Consider the following 26,438-nt stretch of genomic DNA (forward strand, 5'->3'; position numbering starts at 1 on the left):
TAGATATAAAATCTTCAACATACAAAGTATCTTACTTAGCCTGTAGTACAGTTATCACAGCCAGCAAGTTGAACATTTGTGTAGTCATGTATTACATATATTTGAAGACCCCCAGAAGAATTAGAGTTGTCAAGGAAGCTAAAATTATTAAAAAAAAAAAAAAAAAAAGCCTGACTTACACTGAGACAACTAATGCCAAACTCAGGTTTTAGGTGGTAAGTATTGATAGGAAAACTGTTTCTTACCTTTACCCAAATTTCTTTGCCAGCCTTGTAAATAGTTTGGAAGTTTTAGAAAGTGCATGAGCATAAGAAATTGGATACCCCTCTTCAAAGCAGTCAACATTTACTCTTTGTTTAGTAAGTGATATCACTTTTTTCTTACATTTATGAGTGTGGCACTGAAAGGAAATTACAAAACCAGCCTTGATTTAAATCCAAAATTTCTTAAGGGTTTTTTATACTACACTTTGATTACTGGTAGTTGCTTTGGAGTTGCTTTGAGATTTCTAGAAACTTTAAAGGTTGGAATTTAGCCACTTTGTCTTTCTAAAAGTGTTTTGGTTCATTAGGTATATTGAATACTTATAAACAAGCTTGCTCTAAAAGGACTCTCACCTGTTAAACCATGCTTAAGCAGACATTGCAATAAGCCAGCTGCTGCTGCTAAGTCACTTCAGTCGTGTCCAACTCTGTGCGACCCCATAGACGGCAGCCCACCAGGCTCCCCCGTCCCTGGGATTCTCCAGGCAAGAACACTGGAGTGGGTTGCCATTTCCTTCTCCAGTGCATGCAAGTGAAAAGTGAAAGGGAAGTCGCTCAGTCGTATCCGACTCTTAGCGACCCCATGGACTGCAGCCTACCAGTCTTCTCCGTCCATTAGATTTTCCAGGCAAGAGTACTGGAGTGGGGCGCCATTGCCTTCTCCGAGTAAGCCAGCAGAACTGTTTAAAATGGGTATCTGCCAGAAGAAAAGGAATGAATTTAAATATCCAGTCTTGCAATGTAATTTCTGAGAATTTGGTATTCATTTTTTCAGTTTTTAAAGTGCTGATTCTTACTGATCCCACCTTTCATTAGTTCTAATTTATTAACAAAAGTTCAAAATATGTTCAGCCTATGTATTTTTTTAAGAAAGCTGTAGGTGATGAGTGAATGTTGTTTTTCAGTTTCATTATGGTCATTTTTGTATAACTCAAACTTTATTCTACTCGGATAACTTTTAGAAGCAGCACACTTTTTAATCTAAAACCACATATTAAATTTGAATTATTAAAAATTTTTTGAGCCTTCAATTTACCCTGAAATATTTTCTACTCTTCCCAATCAGCATTTACTCTTTTAGTCTGTGCTAGGTTGTTATTAATGTTGCTATTATTGAAGAATATAATTATAACCATCAAAAATTTGGGACATTTAAACAGACTAATTTCTTCTAAGGACTATGGTGAAAGAAACTGACAATGAGCATATATTAAACATTTTTAAAATAGAGTTTTTGTATAATTGCATTAAAAATGATTCTCCTTAATTTCTTTTTGTGAGGAATGGGGAAAGGAAATACTCTTGAAGAAAAGAATCATTTGACTCGTTATTTTATCTCTGTTCTCATCCATTTATTTATTTTGATATAATTTTGTATTAATGATCCTTCAAAATTCTCTTAAAACTACCAAATTGTTCCATTCTTTATTAAGTTACCTTAGTAAGACAGTCACGTCCTATTCTTTTCTCTGTTCCAGAAAATCATGGTCTTAGATAGCAGTCTGATGGCTCAGATGGTAAAGAATCTGCCTGTAATGCAGGAGACGCGGATTCTATCCCTGGGTTGGGAAGATCCCGAATGGCCACCCACTCCAGTATTCTTGCCTGGAGACTCCCATGGACAGAGGAGCCTGGCGGGCTATAGCCCATGGGATTGCAAAGAGTCAGACACGACTGAGTGACTTTTCACTTTCAGAGAGCAGTAGCCTTTTGCCATTTAGTGTTTTCTATCTTTTATACTGATTTTCTTTGAATCTTTATATATGTATGTGTGTATATATATATGTATGTATGTATATATGTGTATACATATGTAGTGTATATATACACACACACACACACACACACACACACACACACACACATACATACACACATACCCTGCTTTATCTCTGTTCTTATAACCAGGAAATATAAGGTAGGCTAGAAGTGAGTGAGAATAGTGTACTAACTGCTAAGTTGATACTTATAAATTGAATTCTGTTTTGGGGGCTGTCGTGGCGAATGTTTAGTATCAGTTCAGTTCAATTCAGTCACTCAGTTATGTCCGACTCTTTGTGACCCCATGAATCGCAGCATGCCAGGCCTCCCTGACCATCACCAACTCCTGGAGTTCATGTTTAATATAGGGTGTACTATTTAAAAAAAAAAAAGATTAAGTTAGCTTATGCTGTCAAATGACACTCTTTTGAGTAGTTATAGAAAACTTTGTCTGTCATAGTAACATTTTAAAAGGATACAAGCTCTACATGTTTTTCAATTAAGTTCTGTATTAGAGTTGCTGTTAAACTTATTCATTTCATTTCTGCTTGTCAGTCTCTACAGTTAGCTGACTCATCAAAGAGAATAATACATTTAAGCATTTGTGCTTAATAACTTGATTTTAAAAGTCACTTATTATGTTCAATCTTACGGGATTTCAGTATATTCTGCTGAGGCCTTTTAAAGCTATTAGTAAGGTAAATATAGTTCCTTCTTATAATTTTAACTTTCTTATTTTGATGATCACAGATGTGTCCAATAGTATTTTGTACCTGTCACATTTGTTTAAAATATTAATGATGTTAGCATAAAATATAATATGTCACCCCAAAGACCCCTTCAAAAGCAGAGACATCACTTTGCCGACAAAGGTCCATACAGTCAAAGCTGTGGTTTTTCCAGTAGTCATGTGTGAATGTGAGAGTTGTACCACAAAGACTGAGCACTGAAGAACCGATGCTTTCTAACTGTGGTGCTGGAAAAGACCCTTGTGAGTCCCCCGGACTGCAAGGAGATCAAACCTGTCAATCCTAAAGGAAATCAAGCCTGAATATTCATTGAAAGAACTGATGCTGAAGCTCCAATACTTTGGCCACCTAATGCGATGAACCGACTCATTGGAAAAGACCCTGATGCCAGGAAAGATTGAAGGTGGGAGGAGAAGGGGAAGGCAGAAGATGAGATGAATAGATACCATCACTGACTCAATGGACATGAATTTGAGTAACTCCAGGAAAATAGTGGACAGAGGAGCCTGGCCTGCTGCAATCCATGGGATTGCAAAGAATCAGACACAACTTAGTGGCTGAACAATACCCAAAGAATTTAGTTTTACATACACAACCTTTAACACTCATTCATAGTAATAAGTTTGTGGCATTATTCACATTTTTAATAAATCTGCTTAACATCTCTGTTTCTGAGCATGTGACTTTGCACATAGGTTATTTCTTTTTTTTCATATTTCAAGAGTACATTTGAAAACTGGCAGTATGCCGCTTTCTTTCTCTAACACTAGTTTCTTGGTTATAAATTCAATCATTATAATAGATAAATAAGATTTACTTACAAAGCAAAATATGTAAGACTTAGAAAAATACTTTTCTCAGAACCATAAAATGTAGTTCCAATATAGGTAAGATTATGTCTTATTTCATAATTTTCAGATGTAACTTTATTTCTCACTTTCCTTTTTGAAACTTGTGGTGCCATTATACACATGGGTTATTTCATGTGGTTGAGAGTTAAAATGACTTATTCAAAATCATGTAATGAGATAATGACACATGCCTGAGAATTGTGAATACAGTGAATTAGAAAGCTAATTTCCCCCTCTTGATGCTGTGTTTAAATCCTTCCTTGTTTTGTATTACGTCTTAGAACTTGATAAAATAACTTGCACTGTGCATCTTCAGAGTGTGGACCAGTTTCATTCTTAATTGTATTTCTAGCCTAGCAGCAGTGCCTGGGACCTAGTAGGTCCTTAAAACAGTAAGCTTGCATTGACTTGGATTGCTTTCAGTGACATTCCTGTCAGTTCCTTTAGGGCTGCAGTGAGCCAAGATACTATTTCTTAGAAAGATTTAATTAAACACAGAAGGTAATCCTGTTAGAACATTTTTCCTGAATATTGAGTTGACCAACCACAGGTTTAATTCTCCCTTTTAAACACTGAGCTTTGATTGACCTGATTCCTCTTAAGTGGTTCTAGACTTCTTCCATTTTTTAAAGAAGCTGTATTTCCCAAATCAAAACTACAAGGAGGTATCACCTTACACCAGTCAAAATGACCATCATTTACCAGTTGACAAATAATAAATGCTGGAAAGGGAGCCCTCCTACCTTGTTGGTGGAAATATAAACTGGTATAGCTCCTATGGAGTACTGTATGGAGGTTCCTTAAAAAGCTAAAAATAGGGAGTTCCCTGGCAGTTCAGTGGTTAGGTGCTTCTACTTCAGGGGGCACAAGTTTGATCCCCGGTTGGGGAACTAGATCCCTCAAGCCATGTGGTGTGCCCCCCACCACCAAAAATAAATAAATAAAAATAGATTTACCATATGGCCCTGTAATCCTACTCCTGGGCATATATCTGGATAAAACTCTAATTTGAAAAGATATATGCACCCCAGTGTTCGTAGCTGCACTATTTACAACAGGCAAGACATGGAACCAACCTAGGTGTCCCACTGACAAATGAATGGATAGAGATGTGTTATATGTATACAATGGACTGTTACTCTGCCATAAAAATGGATGATATAATGCCATTTACAGCAACATGGATGTACCTAGAGATTATCATATTAAGTGAAATAAATCAGACAAAGACAAATATCATATGATATCTTATCTGTGGAATATAAACGTAGGATACAAGTGAGCTTATTTACAAAGCAGAAGTAGCCTCATAGACATAGAAACAAATTTATGATTACCAGAGGGGATGGGGGATAGATAAAATTAGGAGTTTGGAATTAGCATATACATATACATAGTACTGTATATAAAATTCCAAACAAGGACCTACTGTATATAAACATATACTGTATATAAACATATCTGTAAACATAACTATAAACATAAACATGCATAAACACATATATATACTGTATATAAACATATACTGTATATAACTATATATATATAGTATTGTATATAAGATTCCAAAGACCTACTGTATAGCACGGAGAACTGTATTTAATATTTGTAATAACCTATAATGGAAAAGAATCTAGAAAAGCATATATATATATATGTATACACACACATCTGAATCACTTTGCTGTACATCTGAAATTAACACATTATAAATTAACTATACTTCAGTTTAAAAAATGGTTAAAAAACCCTGCATTTCCATGAAAAGGGAGATCATATTTAATTTGCTTTAGTCATCTTCTAAATATATCCTGAGCTGTATTTTATTTTTATTTTACTTTATTTCATGTATAAATTAGTAGTGACATGTAGATAATTTAACATAGTGAGACCTATTATATGGGAAAAAGTTAAATCTTATATGTAAAGAATATCTTTATTTTATTATGCTAACAGTAAATGCTGATTAGTATTGTTAATTATTTTGAAATAATTTAGATTTTTCATAATTATGAAATATAATTTTTAGTTTCCTGATGTTATATCTAAGAATTTATATTAGTCTATAGCAAGACAATATCTGCTGACTTTTTCTAAGCCAGGATATTATATCATTTAGAAATTGTGACTTAGAAAAACTGTCCTTAGAACATGTAACTAAATGTGCCACTTTAAAAAAATGGATTCTTAGAGGATTGTGTAGCTTATGTTTTGGTAAAGAGGAAAATTGGTTTTCATAAAGGTTAAACTTGTAAAAATATGGATCTTAAATTTGCTTTGCAGACAATTGCAAAAAAATTTTAGGAGAAAATGCTAAACCTAATTATGGTTGTCAAGTCACTATTCAGTCTGAACAAGAGAAGCAGTTAATGAAACAGTATCGCCGGGAAGAAAAAAGAATTGCCAGACGAGAAAAAAAGGCTGGAGAAGATGGAGAAGCTGCAGAAGGACTCCTGTGCTTTGATCCTAAGGAACTGCGGATACACAGGTAATAAAAACCAGAAGCTGAAAAATGCTTGTGTTGTAACTGTTGCTTTTATGTATCATAATTTTAGTTTAGTTTTAACAACTTGGATGATTCTTCTAGACACGTTTTCTTACAAGAAGAGAATTTTGTTGTATGAAAACCTAATTTTCTAGGATAAGAAAGCAGTGATCTGCTTAATTAGAATATTCTTGGTTGCATCCACAGAGGTGAGAGATTTAGGTGCTGTGCTTTATGAAGTGTACACAAATTTATTTTGAGACCTTTTTCTTTCCTACCTTAATGAATGCTTTTCCCCATGTTGTTGAGAAGTAGAAAGGAGGCAAATGAATACATGGTATTTAAATATTGAAACACAATTTAAGAAAGGAACTTATTCATACTTTGTTAAATATCTTTGGATTGTGAAAAAGAAAATTATAATAAAAAACATTAAGTCAAACTTACCAGATGATGTTATCTAAAAATAGTACCTGAAAATGTGTTGATACTTATGTGATTACACGGAAAATTTCAGGCTTGCTAATAACTTTGTGTTGTTTCATTTCTTCTCTTTTGTATTTGAACACTACGTGAAATAGTTATGATAGTGACTTTGTTTTAGTACATGCTTTCTATTGTGAGATAAAAATGACAGATTTAGCCTATTATTTTTGTATTTACAGAGAGCAGGCACTCATGAACGCTAGAAATGTTCCGATTCTGAGCAGGCAGAGAGACACAGATGTTGAAAAAATACGTTATCCCCATGTTTATGATTCCCAGGCTGAAGCCATGAGAACATCAGCATTCATTGCCGGTGCAAAGGTATGTCATTGGTATATGACCACTTTTGGATAACATGTCTGTTCTAGAAGAAATGACACATAGATTTTTCCGTTTCTTTTTACTGTGCTAAATTGTATATTTAAATATTGAAGAAAATGAGGTAGTGCAGTTTATGTGAAGTTCTTAGCACATAGTAGGTATTCAAAGCATGTTTGTTATCCTCCCTTTCATTATCTCTGCAACTTACATTTTTGAGTTTTAGCAGTTGTACCACTTTTGAACTAAACCTTACACTGTGTATCGCACGTTTTCCCTGGCTGCGTAACTACATTTATCTTCAGGAATACCATGTAATTACTGTGTGCTTAAAATTCATCAATGTAATATGGTTTGTGTGTTTTATGAGATATCTGATTCATGAATGCTTTTTGTATATGTATGTGTGTTTTTTTTTGTTTGTTTTTGTTTTCCTTTAGCTACATTTATTTGCTAGTGCAGTGTCATGAAACCAATAGCGTTTTTCCCTCTCTCTTTAATTAAAGAATCTTTATCAGAGACATTATTCTATCTTGTATTATTATTGGATTTTTAATTTTTGATGTTTATAGATGATTTTACCAGAAGGAATCCAAAGAGAGAACAACAAGATATATGAAGAAGTAAAGATTCCTTATAGTGAACCAATGCCAATTGGCTTTGAGGAAAAACCAGTTTATATCCAAGACTTAGATGAGGTAAGATTTTCATTTTATAAAGTTGATAGTTTTGATGCTTGGTATGATTTTGAATGCATTTGTATTGGAAAAATAATTTTTAAAAGTCGGTTAATACAGTAAAGAGATACAATCAGTTGGTTACTAATGAAATAGGGGAGTTTACATTAAAATATATATATACATGTATTTCTTTATACATTGAACATATTTACATATATTTTGTGTATAATTCTATAATTATATGTTTATTTTAGCTATTTTAGCTCATATTTGACTTACCTTATGTAAGCTGACTCAAGTAAGTTGTTTTAAAGGATTCATATATTGACATATCAAATTGAGTATAGGACCAAATTCTAAACTAATTAACTTTCCCTCAACTTTTTAAATTTTGAATAATTGTAGCCCTATGGGAAAGATGCATGAATAGTAATTCCCTTCTGTTTTGATTTACCATTAGTTAAAACTTTGCTATAATTGCTTTATCTCAGAATGAAATAATTCTTCATTTAAAGTACATATATTATTTAAGGTTAGCCTTTTCATCACCAAAGTGAAGTTGCTTTATTTTTATATATATGTAAGTCATATGAAGTCATTCAGAAATATCAAATAATATAGGCATACAAAAGGAACAGCATACGGAGTAACTATAGCCAACCAAAATTAGCTCCATTCTATACATATGGGTGTATATGTGTTTTGATTTTACAAAAATAGAATTATATCCATACATACTTTTTTTCTGTTTATATATATATACTTACATGCATCTTTCTATGTCAATAGACATATTTTTACGACATTATTTTAAATCACTATATGGTATTCCAACTTATGTCTTCATTACTTTTACACCAATTTCTTATTGTTAGAATTGTAAGTTTCCTACAAGTTTTTATAGTAGACTAAAATTGTCGTTAAAACTTATATTAGTGGGTTTCAGCCTTTGGATCAAAATTACTGTAGAATTTTTTCAAGATCCAAATGCTTTGATCCCTATTAAATCATAATCTCTTGGGTGGGACCCATAATATCTATTTTTGAAGATGATTTTTAGAGCTCTGTAGGTGATTCTGAAATGCAGGCAAGGCTGAGAGCTTATAGAATTAAATAGTTATATATATAATTCTTTTTAAACCCTACCAATCATTATAAGGATTATCATCATGAAGATTTATTTAGTTTTGTATATTAAATACTAACTTTTTTTCATATAAGAGCATTGTTGACATTCATTGTCTTTACAATGAATGGACCAGGCTTCTTTTTCTCTCATACTTGTTTCCAAATAAATACTTTGTTCACTTTAATGTAGAATACAGGAGTAGAAGAGATTTCTGAATGGGTTCTTTCCATCTGCAAGCTTAATGTCTCTTTGCCATGTAGCCTAACACACTTATAGGTTCCCTGGGTTAGGATGTGGCCATCATTGGGGATCATTATCCTCTCTACCATGCGAGATGTGGATGACCACAATTTAGCTATTCACCTGTTGATGGACATCTGTGTTGTTTACAGTTTTTGGCTGTTATGAATTCTGTGAGTCTATTTGAGCTGCCCTAAGCACAGACTGGGTGGCTTAAAGAACAGACATTTGTTTTTTCACAGTCCTGGAGGCTGGAAGTCCCAGGCCAAGGTGCTGACAGTTCTGTTTTCTGATGAGGACTCTTTTCCTGGATTGCAGCCCCTTGTCTTCTCTCTGTGTCCTCACAAACTCATATGGCTTCTTCCCTATGTGTCTAGAGACCTCTTGTGTCTTTTCTGCTTCTTATAAGGACACCAGGCCTACTGGATTAGGGTCTCATTCAGATGACCTCAGAACCCTAAAGGTTCTGTATCCAAATATGGTCACTTTGGGAGTTAGGGCTTTAGTTTATGAAACTTTGGAATACATAATTGCATCCATAATGTGGAAATAACTGCTCCAGATATTGGTGTACAGGTTTTTGTGTGAATGTAAGTTTTTATTTCTCTGGAATAAATATCCAAGAATGCAATTACTCAGTTATATTATAATTACTTGTTTAGTTTTCTAAGAAACTACCATAATTTTTTTTCCAAAGTATCATTTTATATACCCAACAGTAATCCAGTGTGATCTAGTTTCTCCACATATTCACCAGCATTTGGTGGGTATCACCTTTTAATTTTTATTTTAGCCATTTTAATTCATATTTTTAAATAGTACTTGTATTTTCCTTCTTGTGGTTTAAATGTGCACTTTCATAAGGAGCAATAATTGGGGAATACTACATTCAAATGCTGTGTGTCATAAGTACATAAGTAAACTCTTTGATGTCTTAACAATGAAGATAATGATCCCAACTAGATGCTGTTACTGTGGATATTAATATAGAGCTCAGGAAAAAATATAGATGTTAACAGACTGTTAGTTTAGTTAGATGCATCTGTTAGTTTGGATCTTTTTTAAAAGGCAGGATCTTTATGTATCAGGGGAAATGCTCTTGAAGATGTTATCTTTCTCTTTTCACTGAGATCATAATTGGATTCTGCTCCTGACAGTCCTGTGGAACAATAGATAAAATGCTTTTATGTCCTCTCACTGACTGAATGTCGCATCAGAGAAATTTGTCCTGTCTTTCTTGTCTTCTTAAAATACTTCTGTAATTTGATTAAAAAGATAAGGATAATTTAAAAATTCTAAAATGATGTGCAAAATTGCTGTTAATGCTCTTAAATGGGTTTTGTACTTTCTTGGAGAGGGAATAATCCAAAAAAAAAAAAAAACCCCCAAAAAATCATTAGATGGGCTTCTGTATTAGATAGAACTCACTCATTTGGAAGGTAGAGAAATGAAACTCAAAATAAGTTTTAGCAATGAATACAGACTGTTGGCTTTTCTAACCAAAATATCTGGGAATAAAGCTGCCTGTGCATTCAGATGGATATATAAGTTCACATGATGTCATCAGATCTTTTCCTCGGTCTTCATCTCTTTCTCTCTCTCTTTTTTTATTTCTGTCTTTCTTTATTTCTTTCTCTTTCCCTTCTCCCTTATCTTCTCCTCCATCTCTCTTACCCTCTATTCCCCTCCTTTTATTTCTCTGGTTCTTTTTATCCCAACTCTCAGATACATACTTTTTACATGTAATCAGGGAAGAACATAAGACAGCAACTCCAAGCTTTCCTCTCCCCATATCCTAAAAGCAAGAGGGTTTTCCCCACTAAAAAAAAAAAAAAAAACTCCTGGGATGAACTCTTATCTTCTTGACTTGTGTCACCAGTTCATTTCTGAACTATGTTCCCCACGATAGGAGTGTTGCTGCTGCTACTGCTGCTAAGTCACTTGCCCCATAGACGGCAGCCCACCAGGCTCCCTCATCCCTGGGATTCTCCAGGCAAGAACACTGGAGTGGGTCGGTAGGAGTGTGGGATTCTTAATTGACTATGCCTGCTCACTTGAGTCAGAGAAGGCAATGGCACCAGTACTCCAGCACTCCGGTACTCTCGCCTGGAAAATCCCATGGACAGAGGAGCCTGGTAGGCTGCAGTCCGTGGGGTCGCTAAGAGTCGGACACGACTGAGCGACTTCACTTTCACTTTTCACTTTCATGCATTGGAGAAGGAACTGGCAACCCACTCCAGTGTTCTTGCCTGGAGAATCCCAGGGATGAGGGAGCCTGGTGGGCTGCCGTCTATGGGGTCGCACAGAGTCAGACACGACAGAAGCGACTTAGCAGCAGCAGCAGCAGCAGCTCACTTGAGTTTCCTCACCCTCGGCCCTCTGTGAGCCATCAGGAGTCAAGGAGGAGTTTCCCAAAGGGAAGATGAGGCTGTTATCCTTAGAAAGGAGCATATGAAAGATGCCTAGCAGACAGAACTGTATCTTTGATTCTACATTTTTGTTGGTGTTAAATCAGTTGAGTGCTATCTGTTTCCACAGGTGGGAGTTACAGTGTTTCAATAGCCAATAGAATGTTATTTGGCTCGGAATACTGATCCAAATATACTATTTAGTTTGGAAAAGTAATGTAAAAGATACATATAATGTTTCATTTGAGAAGTTAAGGAAGTTGAGTCCTATAAAATCTGAATGTAGAGAGTTTGAGGATTTTTGTGACCCCAGATTATTGAATCCCATGTTTACAGGCTAGGTCCTGGGGGAAATTATAAACAGAGGTAACTTAAGATCAGAGAGTTGCTGCACAGAGTCGGACATGACTGAAGCGACTTAGCAGCAGCAGCAGCTCACTTGAGTTTCCTCACCCTTGGCCCTCTGTGAGCCATCAGGAGTCAAGGAGGAGTTTCCCAAAGGGAAGATGAAGCTGTTTTCCTTAAAAAGGAGCTGATCTTAAGTTACTCCATGTAGCGTATCTGACCCACACCATTTCTATGGAAGTGATTAATACAGTAGGGGTATATTGTGCAGATGTCTGTGGCAGCACAGAGAAAGCAGATTAGCAAGTTCACAGAAGTCTTCATGGAGGTCAATGCAGGGCATAGGATTTTGCCAGATAGACAAAGGACGTGGTTGGGGGGTGTATCATAGGCAAAGGATGCTCCATGAAACAGTATGTGACCTTTTGTAAACATGTATTTCAGTATTAGTAGTATGCAAGCTACATATGTAGCGTGACAGCAAATTAGTCTGAAAAGAGACTTACTAGTGCACATGAAGGACTTTGAAAACCATACATAGTAAGTTTAAATTCAATGTTGTGGGAAATGCTACTTCTTAAAAATAAAAGTAAATGATCAGATTTTTTTTCACTTACAGAGATTACTCCAGTTGCAGTAAAAAAATAAAAAAAAAAAACAAACTGATGGTTGAGAGTAGAGCTGCTGCAGTAATTCAAGGGAGAAGTGCTGTGTGCCTGAATGAAGAAAGTGGAGCCTATATAGAAAGTGGGACAATGAAGAATAGATAGCTGCTAGTTAAATGTTGTAAATGTTAGTTTAGAAGTTGTATAACATCTGATGACAGGTTAAATGACAGGGGATGAAGCAGAGAGAAGAAACTGAAATGACATTCAGGGCAGCATGGGTGAGTGCTGGTGTCATTTATTAAGATGAGAAACAGGAGAAGAGGAACAGAGTATGTGTGTTACGTCCAGGAGGTCACGTGTTGGTGAAGAGTGAGGCTATGAATCCAGGCGGTTGAGCTTGAATCTTGGCTCCTCATGTTCTAGTTGAAAGAATGGGGCCAAGTTACTCTCTGAGATCCAGTGTTTTGCTTGTACAGTTGGGATGATAGTACCTACCTCATCATTTTATTGTGAGGATCAAATCAGTTCAGTTCAGTTCAGTCGCTCAGTCACGCCTGACTCTTTGCCACCCCATGGACTGCAGCACCCCAGGCCTCCCTGTCTGTCACCAACTCCCACAGTTTACTCAAACTCATGTCCATGTCCAACCATCTCATCCTCTGTCATCAAATGAGTTAATATATGTAAAACACTTGGAAGAATTATCAGTACTTAAGACATTTTAGATAGAATGTTAGCTTAAAATGATAAATGTAAATTGACAACTGGTGAGATCAATCTGAGTATGGATAACATGAAAAGACTTATTGTTTCTCTGGAAATTATATTTATTAAATACATTACTTCTATGTTCATTTATGCTCTTCAGATATTCTTTCATTACAAGTACATAGTCACTCTATGAAGACATAGGGTAGTTTCCAGTTAATTGATAGAAAATAAAGAAACCTGTCATTGCACTTATTGACATTTGTGGTTTTCTCAAGACTAAGAGTTTGGGAAAAGGGAAGTAGAATGAGTATAAAAAACTGTTACTTTTCTTGTGGTTTTACTGTGTTCTCTGAGCCTGAAGGGATCCTAAAGCTGAAAGAGTTTATTGACACAGTTTGATTCAATCAAATTACAAAAGCCAGAAAGCTAAAGAGGCATCCAGAAAAACACTTCAGAATGTGAATCATTTTTATGAGATCAATTTGAACAGGAAAAAATGTTACTAAAACCTGGACATACAAGCAAATAAAAAGCCTTTTCCTGAAGTATCCCATAGGCTGCTTATTACACTGTCAAGTATATTATCAGTTTCATCAGCACCATGACCTTGAATTCCTCACTGCTTTTTTTAGAGGTGGTATCAAGAAATAATAACAATATCTGAAGTTCAAAACTGAAAAGTGAGCTTACAGTCTTTTTCATACTGATAGAGATCTTAGCGAAGAAGATTTCATAAATTTCACCAGGAAGGAAACAATGTGACAACTATTAAATTTCTGATCATTTTACCAAATTATAATTTCCCTTGATACATGTCTCACCTCACCGGGCAATCAAAGAAACATGAGTATTCTGATAATATTTGCTATTATATTTGTTAGATTTTTCAGTACTTATGACCACCAAATGAAAACAAATGAACAAACAAACATGTAAATATAGACACCTTCTGCATCTGTTGTAAACCCCACAACACGTTGTTATTCTTTTTGCTGTTAACAGTCTTTTTAAGATATTAAGATGTCTAAATGATAACCAGGGAACGTCCTTATACTTGTGCATCTATCTGCTCTTTTATGCCTTTGTGTAGGGAGATTCAGATTTCCATCTGGTATTCCTTTTTTCTAGTGCAGGTCTGCTGGTGATAAATTCTTTCAGTTTTGTATGTCTAAAAAAATAATCTTTGTTTTGTTCTTGAAAAATAATTCATTTGCTGTGAAATTTTAGGTTAATGGGCTTTTTCCCTAGTACTTACAGATGTAGCTGCTTCTTGCAGCTTACAGATGTAATCTTGCTTATATTGTGTCTGATAAGAAACTTGTCCTCATTCTTTATCTTCCTCTGTATATAATGTCTTTTTTTTTTTTTTTTCTGGTTGATTTTTAGATTTTCTTTTCCTCACTGTTTTTAGGCAGTTTGATTATGCTGTGACTTTGTATTAACTTTCTGTTGTTGTATAAGAAATTACCAAGATATTAGTGACTTAAAACATCCATTATCTCAGCGTTCTGGAGGTCTGATTTGGATGGGCTGGACTGGGTTCTCTGGACACGACTTAGCAACTAAACAAAACAAAAGGATTTTAGGGGTTTTATGTTTTAGGGGTCAATAAATGTGCAGTATATAAAAATTTGTTCCATGAGATAAGCTTTCCCATAAGAAATGCTTATATGTTTTGACTCTGAGCAAGCATTTATATGATTAAAAAGTAATATTTACTTGCTAGGAAAGTACATTATAGTTCAAATATATGAAATAGCTAAGTCTGATTTGAAGGAGTGAATCTATATTTTCTTTTCTAAAAAAGAATTTTGTCTGTATGCCCTGAACTTTTGTAGGATTATACCATAAAGTATACTGGGAATGCTGCAGACAACTAACTAGGAAAAGGGCACCAGCTGCTTGAAAAATACCTGCTAAAGAGAGTTATAACTAACATCTGTCTCTAGCTAGGAGTAATTGAACAAAATAACTTTCTTTACAACCTATACTTTATTGATTTTATGGGGAGGAAAATTAGAAGAGAGAAGATTAAAGGCATAGCGGCATATTGAGCTTCCCCAGAATGATAATGTTAGAACTCAGATGATTTCAAAAGTCTGAAATGTACATGAATTTGACTTGTAATGTGGGAATTTCAAGTTGCTTTAGAAGTGAACTTTGTCCATATTTTCCAACTTATCTCTGTGTTGTAGTTACGCAGGCCTATCACAAATAGACAAAAATATTGGGTAGGATTGTATTACTACTCTAGGGTTTCATTATTTGTCTTTGAAAATATATGTGAATTGGCTATCTGTCATCAGGAATCATTTCTTGAGTCTTGATTGATGCAAGTCACTGTGCTACGGTGGGTATCAAAAGGTTTGGAATTATGACTGTGCATTTGAGGAACTTACTATCCCGTTAGGCAATTAGAACTTATGGGGATTCTCAGCTTTACCATTTGCACGTTTTGTGACGTGAATCAGGTTACATAACACCTCTAAGTTTCAGTTTCCTTATCAGTCTGTTTATTCTGAGAAGATTATATGAGTCAGCACACAGAAAATGTGTAGCAGTATCTGTGATATATTTTGAAAGATGAGCTACCCAAATTGCAGTGTGGTATTGCAATGCTGACAAGGTTCAGGGCATACTTTGAATCTTTCTGTTAAGACATATGGAAAGGTGAAATTATTTTGGTATCAGTAACATTAAAATTCCTCAAAGATGAATACTGGGGCTTCCCCAGTGGCTTAGTAGTAAAGAATCCGCCTGCAATGCAGGAGTCACGGGAGATGCAGGTTCGATCCCTGGGTTGGGAAGATCCCCTGGAGGAGGAAATGGCAACCCACTCCAGTATTCTTGCCTGGGAAATCCCATGGGCAGAGGAGCCTGGCTGGGCTACAGTCCATGGGATCACGAAGAGTCAGACATGACTGAGCATAGTACAGCACACAGCAAAGATGAATATTGAAGTAATGTAGAAAATGGCTTTAAATTGATAAAGGTAAAGGAAAGGAACTTGCATTTTTTTAGTTAATACTGTACATTTTTTAAGGCACATTATATCACATTATTTAACTTCATCCTCTTGTATAAACCCTGAAAGCAAGAGCTTTTAGAAAGGACAAGCTTCAATTGGATTGAATGGTGCAAATATCAAGCAGTGGCTAAATAAACATAGGGTTACCTTGCTTTCTGTATTCTGTCCAAACTCTTACATTCTTGATAAATTGTAGAGTTGTATGAAAATAATAATTATGTAATTTGAAAGTGTTAGTTGCTCAGTCATGTCCAACTCTTTGCAACCCCGTGGACTGTAGCCTGCGAGCTTCCTCTGTCCATGGAATTCTCCAGGCAAGAATACTGGAGTGGGTTGTCATTCCCTTCTCCAGGGATCTTTCCAACCCATGGATCAATCCCAGGTCTCCTGCATTGCAGGTGAATTCTTTATCATCTGAGACATGAGGGAAACCCCAGTAATTAAGTAATTTGGGTAATTTTGAATATATCAGCAGAAATCAATTATGAAGAAATGGACATGCTTTATTGTATAACTTTCATAATTTCTTACTTTAAATGTTTTGCTTATCCTTTAAATCTTTACATACTACACAAGAAGTTCAAGTAAAGCATTTGTCATACGGTGGGGGGTGGGGGTCCCCTTACCTAACTTCTCCCTTCTAATTTGATACATGTTTAAACCAAAGTTTTTCTGAGTAAAATGTACTTTAATCTTCCTGGAGTAGGTTGTGTTAACTTAAGAAAAAACTAGATGACTAAGAAAACCTTAATCACTATGTTCGGTGTAGGTAGGAAAAGTTCTCAGTCTTGCTTGTTCTCAATAATCACTTGGAAGACTGCTAAGAAATGTCCAGATTACTATTCCCCACCTTAGCAAATAAATGAAGATCTCAAGGGTTGAGAAGAAAGTCAATGCCAAGTGTGTTGTTAAGCGGTGGAATATTTGAATACACATGTGTGTGCACATTTGTATATCAAACTATCCTAAATAAGTCTTTAATACTTTCATTTATATAATGGGTTTTTGCTATATTGTTTTTATTCTATATTAGATGGATTCTTGACTTGACATCATAATAAGTTATTCAAATACTGTAAGGTTAGTTAGTGAAAATAGTCCATTATCCTTCAAAGTGAAGTGAAAGTTACTCAGTCCTGTCCGACTCTTTGCAAACCCATGGACCATGTAGTCCATGGAATTCTCCAGGCCAGAATACTGGAGTGGGTAGCCTTTTCCTTCTCCAGAGGATCTTCCCAACCCAGGGATCGAACCCAGGTCTCCTGCATTGCAGGCACATTCTTTACCAGCTGAGCCACAAGGGAAGCCATATCCTTCAAAACCCTTCATTTTATGAGGATTCTCTTAATATTACATTTTCTTGTTTAAGGATTATATATTTAAAATGACATCCTTGATTTATTTAATTAGTTTGAAAAGTTTAAAGTCGTTCATACTGTAAAAACATTTTAAATTTTAAATGAAGAAATTGCCTGGAATTTAATAAATATAACATTTTCGTGAACTTGACCACATTAAGTGCCTAAATACTTCACCTGCTTTAAAGATTTCAAGCAAGCTAATGAAAGTAATTTAAAAGTTAAGGTCAGAGCTAAAACTGGTTATTACTATAAATACCAGCCAAGAAACTGAAAATGACATTTTCTTTGTGGGACTCCACCAAATTGGACAGAGAATCTTCTGTTGTATTGCCATGGTTAGAAGTATGGCTGTTTATTAGGAGGCTGGCCCCACAATTCTGGTCAAAAAGACTATGATACCAATTAAATAATAGTGTCTTACATTTTTAAGATCTAACACTTAAAAAAAGTGATATCCTGGAGGGCTATTTACAATATATAATGTCAGGATAAATTCATCTCCCTTATGAAAATAATTTATTTGCTTAATAGAAAATGCCTTATTCTTTGCCTCTAATTTTACTTCTGCTTTAAGCATCTAAAGTTTGGGTATGTAATTATAATACTGGTTTGTGAATCCAGCCCTTGTTTATTCTAGAGAAGCAAGCCAAACCTAGCCAACTCAGACTCAAAACTGAGGTTCCACCGTGTTTTTGTTTTTGTTTTGTTTTGTTTTGCCCTGTTGTGTGGCCTGTGCGATCTTAGTTCCCCAACCAGAAATCTAACCCATGCCCCTTGAACTCGGAGTGCAGAATCTTAACCACTGAACTGCCAGAGAGTTCCCTTTTACTGTCTTTTTGTGCATTGGGAATGTGACTTTTGCCACAGCACATTGGTGAAGGTGTTTCGGAAGGACATCTGACCTGCTGACTGTGCTGGTAGAAACCCACATGTGCAATCGTGATGATTTATCAGTGGAATTTGTTATTGTGCAGACAGAGTTTTGTCTTTTAAAATTTCCTCTTGAGATTTTTTTCTTCAGTTTTTCTCAGTAGTTAAGCCTTAGCTCAAACCTGGAAGTAAGGAGGATACCTTCCCCTTCCAAGAAGAGGATAGTGCTCCTTTTTTCTAACACCCATTATGCCTTAAGTTCTCAATTAAAGGTGCTAGTGTTGCTATTATTCGTTTTTCTTTCCTTGTTTTTTTCTCTACAAGGCCAGTAATAGCTACTTATTTATCATTTTGTCATCAGGGAGTTCAATGTATTTAGAAGATCCATCTGGTTATGTAATTGGGTTTTTTGGGTTGTTATCAAATGGACTATCTTCAGGATGAGAGAATTTTTAGAAATTGATACTTCAGGGCATGTGTAGTATTTTTGGTTACTCTTTTAAATGATGTAAATGCATTCCTTTAAATAATATGAAAGGATTATGAATTATGCATTGTGATTTCTTACTGCTTTTTTGTATGTGAAAATTGGCTCAGTTTCATATTAGACAATGACTAACTTACTTGATTTTCACAAAATCTTATAATCTCATTTCCTTCAAAGATTTAATAGAAGATTACTCTCCTGAGGTCTTTTGTTGCTAAGACTTAATTTCCTCTACCCAGATTGCCTGGTTCAAAATGATTTAATATCATAAAACATTAAAACATATAATTCTCCAGTAAAGAGTAACTAATAAAGACCATACATTGTCTTTCTTTTTTTTTTTAACACTGTCTTTCTTATCTCTCTTTTTCTTTTTACCCTTCATCTCTTAATTAATAGCATTCATTAATTTTTCAATGTGTTTTCAAGTAGGAGTACAAATTGGAAATTTGGGTTTTGGTAAAGATAAAGAACTCTTCATATGACATAATTTTTTTATTCAATATTTTATTTATTTATTTTTTTAATGTGACCAGCTTTCTTTCTTTTTTTTTTTTTAATTTTAAAATCTTTAATTCTTACATGCGTTCTCAAACATGAACCCCCCTCCCACCTCCCTCCCCATAACATCTCTCTGGGTCATCCCCATGCACCAACCCCAAGCATGCTGTATCCTGCATCAGACATAGACTGGCGATTCGATTCTTACATGATAGTATACATGTTAGAATACTATTCTCCCAAATCATCCCACCCTCTCCCTCTCCCTCTGAGTCCAAAAGTCCGTTATACACATCTGTGCCTTTTTTGCTGTCTTGCATACAGGGTCGTCATTGCCATCTTTCTAAATTCCATATATATGTGTCAGTATACTGTATTGGTGTTTTTCTTTCTGGCTTACTTCACTCTGTATAATCGGCTCCAGTTTCATCCATCTCATCAGAACTGATTCAAATGAATTCTTTTTAACGGCTGAGTAATACTCCATTGTGTATATGTACCACAGCTTTCTTATCCATTCATCTGCTGATGGACATCTAGGTTGTTTCCATGTCCTGGCTGTTATAAACAGTGCTGCGATGAACACTGGGGTACATGTGTCTCTTTCAGTTCTGGTTTCCTCGGTGTGTATGCCCAGCAGTGGGATTGCTGGGTCATAAGGCAGTTCTATTTCCAGTTTTTTAAGGAATCTCCACACTGTTCTCCATAGTGGCTGTACTAGTTTGCATTCCCACCAACAGTGTAGGAGGGTTCCCTTTTCTCCACACCCTCTCCAGCATTTATTGCTTGCAGATTTTTGGATCGCAGCCATTCTGACTAGTGTGAAGTGGTACCTCATTGTGGTTTTGATTTGCATTTCTCTAATAATGAGTGATGTTGAGCATCTTTTCATGTGTTTGTTAGCCATCCGTATGTCTTCTTTGGAGAAATGTCTATTTAGTTCTTTGGCCCATTTTTTGATTGGGTCGTTTATTTTTCTGGAATTGAGCTGCATAAGTTGCTTGTATATTTTTGAGATTAGTTGTTTGTCAGTTGCTTCATTTGCTATTATTTTCTCCCATTCAGAAGGCTGTCTTTTCACCTTGCTTATATTTTCCTTTGTTGTGCAGAAGCTTTTAATTTTAATTAGATCCCATTTGTTTATTTTTGCTTTTATTTCCAGAATTCTGGGAGGTGGATCATAGAGGATCCTGCTGTGATTTATGTCGGAGAGTGTTTTGCCTATGTTCTCCTTTAGGAGTTTTATAGTTTCTGATCTTTAATCCATTTTGAGATTATTTTTGTGTGCGGTGTTAGAAAGTGATCTAGTTTCATTCTTTTACAAGTGGTTAACCAGTTTTCCCGGCACCACTTGTTAAAGAGATTGTCTTTACTCCATTGTATATTCTTGCCTCCTTTGTCAAAGATAAGGTGACCATATGTGTGTGGATTTATCTCTGGGCTTTCTGTTTTGTTCCATTGATCTATATTTCTGTCTTTGTGCCAGTACCATACTGTCTTAATGACTGTGGCTTTGTAGTAGAGCCTGAAGTCAGGCAAGTTGATTCCTCCAGTTCCATTCTTCTTTCTCAAGACTGCTTTGGCAATTCGAGGTTTTTTGTATTTCCATACAAATCTTGAAATTATTTGTTCTAGTTCTGTGAAAAATATGGCTGGTAGCTTGATAGGGATTGCATTGAATTTGTAAATTGCTTTGGGTAGTATACTCATTTTCACTATATTGATTCTTCCGATCCATGAACATGGTATATTTCTCCATCTATTAGTGTCCTCTTTGATTTCTTTCATCAGTGTTTTATAGTTTTCTATATATAGGTCTTTAGTTTCTTTAGGTAGATATATTCCTAAGTATTTTATTCTTTTCGTTGCAATGGTGAATGGAATTGTTTCCTTAATTTCTTTTTCTACTTTCTCATTATTAGTGTATAGGAATGCAAGGGATTTCTGTGTGTTGATTTTATATCCTGCAACTTTACTATATTCATTGATTAGCTCTAGTAATTTTCTGGTGGAGTCTTTAGGGTTTTCTATGTAGAGGATCATGTCATCTGCAAACAGTGAGAGTTTTACTTCTTCTTTTCCAATTTGGATTCCTTTTATTTCTTTTTCTGCTCTGATTGCTGTGGCCAAAACTTCCAGAACTATGTTGAATAGTAGCGGTGAAAGTGGGCACCCTTGTCTTGTTCCTGACTTTAGGGGAAATGCTTTCAATTTTTCACCATTGAGGATAATGTTTGCTGTGGGTTTGTCATATATAGCTTTGATTATGTTGAGGTATGTTCCTTCTATTCCTGCTTTCTGGAGAGTTTTTATCATAAATGGATGTTGAATTTTGCATATGACAATTTAAAACAGAGTGAATCAGTTACTTTTTATTAATATAAAACATTAAGTATTTATCAGTTTAGTTCAGTTCAGTAACTCAGTCGTGTCCAACTCTTTGTGACCCCATGAACCGCAGCACACCAGGCCTTCCTGTCCATCACCAACTCCCAGAGTCCACCCAAACCCATGTCCATTGAGTCGGTGATGCCATCCAACCATCTCATCCTCTGTTGTCCCCTTCTCCTCCTGCCCTCAATCTTTCCCAGCATCAGGGTTTTTTCCAATGAGTCAGCTCTTCGCATCAGGTGGCCAAAGTATTGGAGTTTAAGCTTCAACATCAGTCCTTCCAATGAACACCCAGGACTCATCTCCTTTAGGATGGACTGGTTGGATCTCCTTGCAGTTGAAGGTGTTTATATCTGTTGAGAAAGAAATTATTACTATTTTTAATACATTAAGACAACATAGACTAAATCTTCCCTTTTTGTTTTTCCTCAAGATAAATATTTTTTTATGTACAGAGAAAAGCATTTTTGTGGATCTGATTATAAAATCTGTTCTATAAAAAATAATATCTAAAATGTAATATCTAAATTTATAAAACAAGGTAAAATTCCTGTATAACCCCAGATCCAGTGACACAGTTTGATATATATCATTTCATAGTTTTTTGTATAACAGTTTCTATTTAATTAATTTATTACTGTTCTGTGGCATATTTTGTTTTCCCCTTTTAGGTGTGTTTGTTGGTAAGAATATATATCTTCCTCATCCTATTCAGGGTTTCCCAAGTGGCTCAGTGGCAAACAGTCCACCTGCCAAGCAGGAGATGCAGGTTCAATCCTGGGTCGGGAAGATCACCTGGAGATGGAAATGGCAACCCACTCCAGTAATCCTGCTTGGGAAGTCCCATGGGCAGAGGAAGCTGGCAGGCTACATGGAATTGCAAGAGTCAGACACAGCTTAGCGACTAAACAGCAGCATCCTATATAACTACTGTAATTCATAAAGAATGCATCATGAATTGCTTGTCTCCAGTTTATGTACATTCAAATTGTATTAGCTTTTTCTTAAATTATAAATAATACTTAGCAGATATCTTTGAGCTTAATCTGGCATTCTTGTTCAGGTAGTTAACTTAGGTAAATTTTTTGAAAGTGGAATTTTTAGGCTAAATGATATGCAGATTTCTCTGTTGATCATTTAAAAGCAACGTGTAAGATTTAAAAGCAATGATCATTTAAAAGCAATGTATATGAAGACATAAAAATTACAAGAATAATCCAGTTTCAAAAGTCTTAAACACCCAGATTAAAAAACATTCTTACTGTATTTTGCCTTTATTTATTAGTATGGTCAATGTTTTTGTGACTTTATATTTTTATATTTTATATCTATATATATTTTTATTTTTATAAAATTAACTTATACTTGGTTAAAAAAGATCATTATAGGGAATAAAAGTATAAAAAACAATGATATCAGTAAACTTTATAAGTTTTTAACTTGGACTTTAAAATCTGAGCTTGTTCCAGTCTTTGCTTTGCTACTTCTTGGCCGTTTGTCCTAGGGCACAATCTTCAATTTCTCCATGCCCAGTTTCCCTATCTTTAAAATAAGGATAATAAAGAAAGACCTACTTCATGGGTTTTCTTTGGATACTGAGAGAAATAATCCCCTTAAAGCATATAAAGCAAAGCCTTATATGCAGTATGTGCTCAATAGAAATGCTAGCTAACTGGTACTATTATCATTAGATGAACTAGTGAATAATTTACCTGCCAATTCAAATAATAAGGAATTTATTATCTTCTGGATTTATCTATAACTCAAGAGTATTGAAAATAACATTTTAGGTTTTGCTTTGTAACATACACATCTACAGATCTTGCCACAGATCATCAGTTTGGGGTTAGCAGTGAAGTAGTGTGCCAGGTCTTTAAAGGTTGTGGTGTGAAGGTGTGTAGTAGTAGAGCTATCGGTTCAGTTCAGTTGCACAGTTGTGTCCGACTCTTTGCGACCCCATGAATTGCAGCACGTCAGGCCTCCCTGTCCATCACCAACTTCCGGAGTTCACTCAAACTCACGTCCATCGAGTCGCTGATGCCATCCAGCTGGTTGGAGCCTAAGTAACAAACTCCTGGTGGCCTAGGTTCACCTGCTCCAACTTTAGCTCTTCAAGACAGAATATAAGCCCTGATAGCTTGGCACTTGTTAGGCAGAGTTGAGTGCATGATGACCAAGTGGGAGGGTACATTTGAGATAACAGCAGGGTATAATTTAGGCTTTGTGTATAATAATAGATCTAGACTTTTGATGAAACCGTAGCATCTTGGGTGAGGTCCCTGGTCTAATGGTATAAGTATTAGATACTGTAGGAAGAGAATCTGCTGTTTCTTCTATTCCTAAACTTGTGATAGGGAAAAGCCTTTGAGGAATTCAGCATATTAAGACCAAAAAAGAGAATGTTGAGGAAGACAATGAGAGGAGGGACATAGGACTTAATTTAAAGAAACTTCAGGAGTTTAATTCAATTTAACTTTATTTTAAAATTAAAAAAAAAATTTTGGCCATGCTGCACAGAATGTGGGATCTTAATTTCCCAACCAAGGAGCAAACCCATGTCCCCTGCATTGGGAGCACAGAGTCTTTATCACTGGATCATCAGGGAAGTCCTTCAGTTTTCCTTTTTCTCTCTGTAGGGTAAAACTCTAGGAATAGTGAGAAGAACTTTTTAATATGAAATATTTTTGCAATACTTCAGAGCTCATTTAGGCATCACAACTTAATCAGACCCATCTTTAGTTTTTCTGTTATCTCTTTTTTCTTCTGTAAATATTCAGTTCAGTTCAGTTCAGTCCAGTCACTCAGTCGTGTCCAACTCTTTGCGACCCCATGAGTTGCAGCATGCCAGGCCTCCCTGTCCATCACAAACTCCCAGAGTTCACTCACACTCACGTCCATCAAGTCGGTGATGCCATCCAGCCATCTCATCCTCGGTCGTCCCCTTCTCCTCCTGTCCTCAATCCCTCCCAGCATCAGAGTCTTCCAATGAGTCAACTCTTCACATGAGGTGGCCAAAGTACTGGAGTTTCAGCTTTAGCATCATTCCTTCCAAAGAAATCCCAGGGCTGATCTTCAGAATGGACTGGTTGGATCTCCTTGCAGTCCAAGGGACTCTCAAGAGTCTTCTCCAACACCACAGTTCAAAAGCATCAATTCTTTGGTGCTCAGCCTTCTTCACAGTCCAACTCTCACATCCATACATGACCACAGGAAAAACCATAGCCTTGACTGGATGGACCTTAGTTGGCAATCACATTGTAAAAACTAGAAATCTTTGAATAGCAAAATATCTCTTTAATTTATCCTTGTTCCCTCTCAGCCCAGATCCTTACTTCTATCATTTTATTAGATTGTGTGTATCCTTCTAGAATGTCTATAAGAAAATATGAACATATTTTAATGTAGTATATTAAGCACATACAAATAGTAGATTCTTATTCCCTATTCCCTACTGCTATCACCTTTTAAAAAAATTTTAATTGATGTATAGTTGCTTTCCTACCATCTTTGAGAAAAGTAGTATAATATTGCTGTGCATCTTGTTGTTTTCCATCTTAGTGAGCACAATATATTCCATGGCTAAGCAGTTTATAGTATGGAATATGGTTTGTAAGAAACATGAGAGCAACGGATTCCAGCATGTAGAGCTTGAACTGGCTGTACTGAGTTGTGAAATTTTGAGCCTAAGGCACATGCTATCTAAAACTGGAAGAAACTTAAACTTTGAAAATTATATAAATATGTCTCTGGTATCTACATGATTTTTCCTAACTATATGCTGAGATTGATCTTTACTGTTTAAAAGTTAAGTTTATGATACATACACTGACTTGGGAGGGAAGACATGATCTTGGCTTCGTCTTAGGTACCTAGTTAATGCATTTTAACTGGTAGTACCTACATTCGATTATTATAAACATTTAATGCAGTATGTTTAGTGTACATTTTTGTTCTTCCAGGTAAATCGTATTATACAGAGTATTTTTTAAAGATAAAACCTGCATTTGACAGCAGTCTGTGTAGCTAGTCTTTGTTAAAGTATATTAGAAATATATACTTTCTATGGATTTGTATATATGAGACATGTCATTTCTGTGAGATTAGTAGTATGATGAATCCAAAATATGCATAGACAAGTGGATTTAGGATGAAACTTGTAACATTTCATCTACTGATCATAATGTTTTGAAAATGCATAGTAAAACTAAAAGGGAAAATGGTACTTATTTAGAATGACTACCTGAGCTAAACATAAAGCCATTATGATAAATTAGCCATGAGATACTCAGTTTTCTGTTTAAGAGCAAATATTAACATACTAAGAAAAATAATTACAGTTTAACTTTTTATACTCATTAGCATAAGAAGTCAATACATGAGTTAGAAGGATATTAAATATTTGGAAGCAATGATTTTTAGTGCCATTTAATTAGACATTAGTGGATGTTTGATGTATAAATAAAATGATGAATATTATTATTACATAGTTCGAAATTTGAGTAAATTAGAGTTTCGATATAGTCATACTTTTCTTCCTCTTTAATCTTTAGTTTTCCTAAGATATTTGTGAATATAATTTGAATACTGTTCAAATACAAGAAATTCCTAATGCGTAATGAGCTTTAACTTAATTATCTCATGTTCCAGTAGCTCACAGAATTAATTTGAAGTACATTGAATCTTCTAGTGATATTTTTCAATAAAGTTATGGTTGCTGTCTCTGCACATTCCTTTTATTCTTTTACTGACAAGTTTATTCATGAAAA

General features: G+C 35.3%; 1 protein-coding gene across 1 annotated transcript in view; it reads left to right on the forward strand.

Moving 5' to 3' along the window:
- Positions 1–26,438, forward strand: part of ASCC3 (activating signal cointegrator 1 complex subunit 3) — a 345,247-nt gene that overhangs the window by 68,868 nt on the left and 249,941 nt on the right. Inside the window, exons 6-8 of the mRNA XM_018053127.1 lie at positions 5,908–6,112; positions 6,775–6,916; positions 7,486–7,611. Coding sequence (XP_017908616.1) covers positions 5,908–6,112; positions 6,775–6,916; positions 7,486–7,611 — 473 coding nt within the window. The remainder of the gene's footprint in view (positions 1–5,907; positions 6,113–6,774; positions 6,917–7,485; positions 7,612–26,438) is intronic.

The sequence above is a fragment of the Capra hircus genome, chromosome 9 (assembly GCF_001704415.2).
Source record: "Capra hircus breed San Clemente chromosome 9, ASM170441v1, whole genome shotgun sequence".
Lineage (NCBI taxonomy): Eukaryota > Metazoa > Chordata > Mammalia > Artiodactyla > Bovidae > Capra > Capra hircus.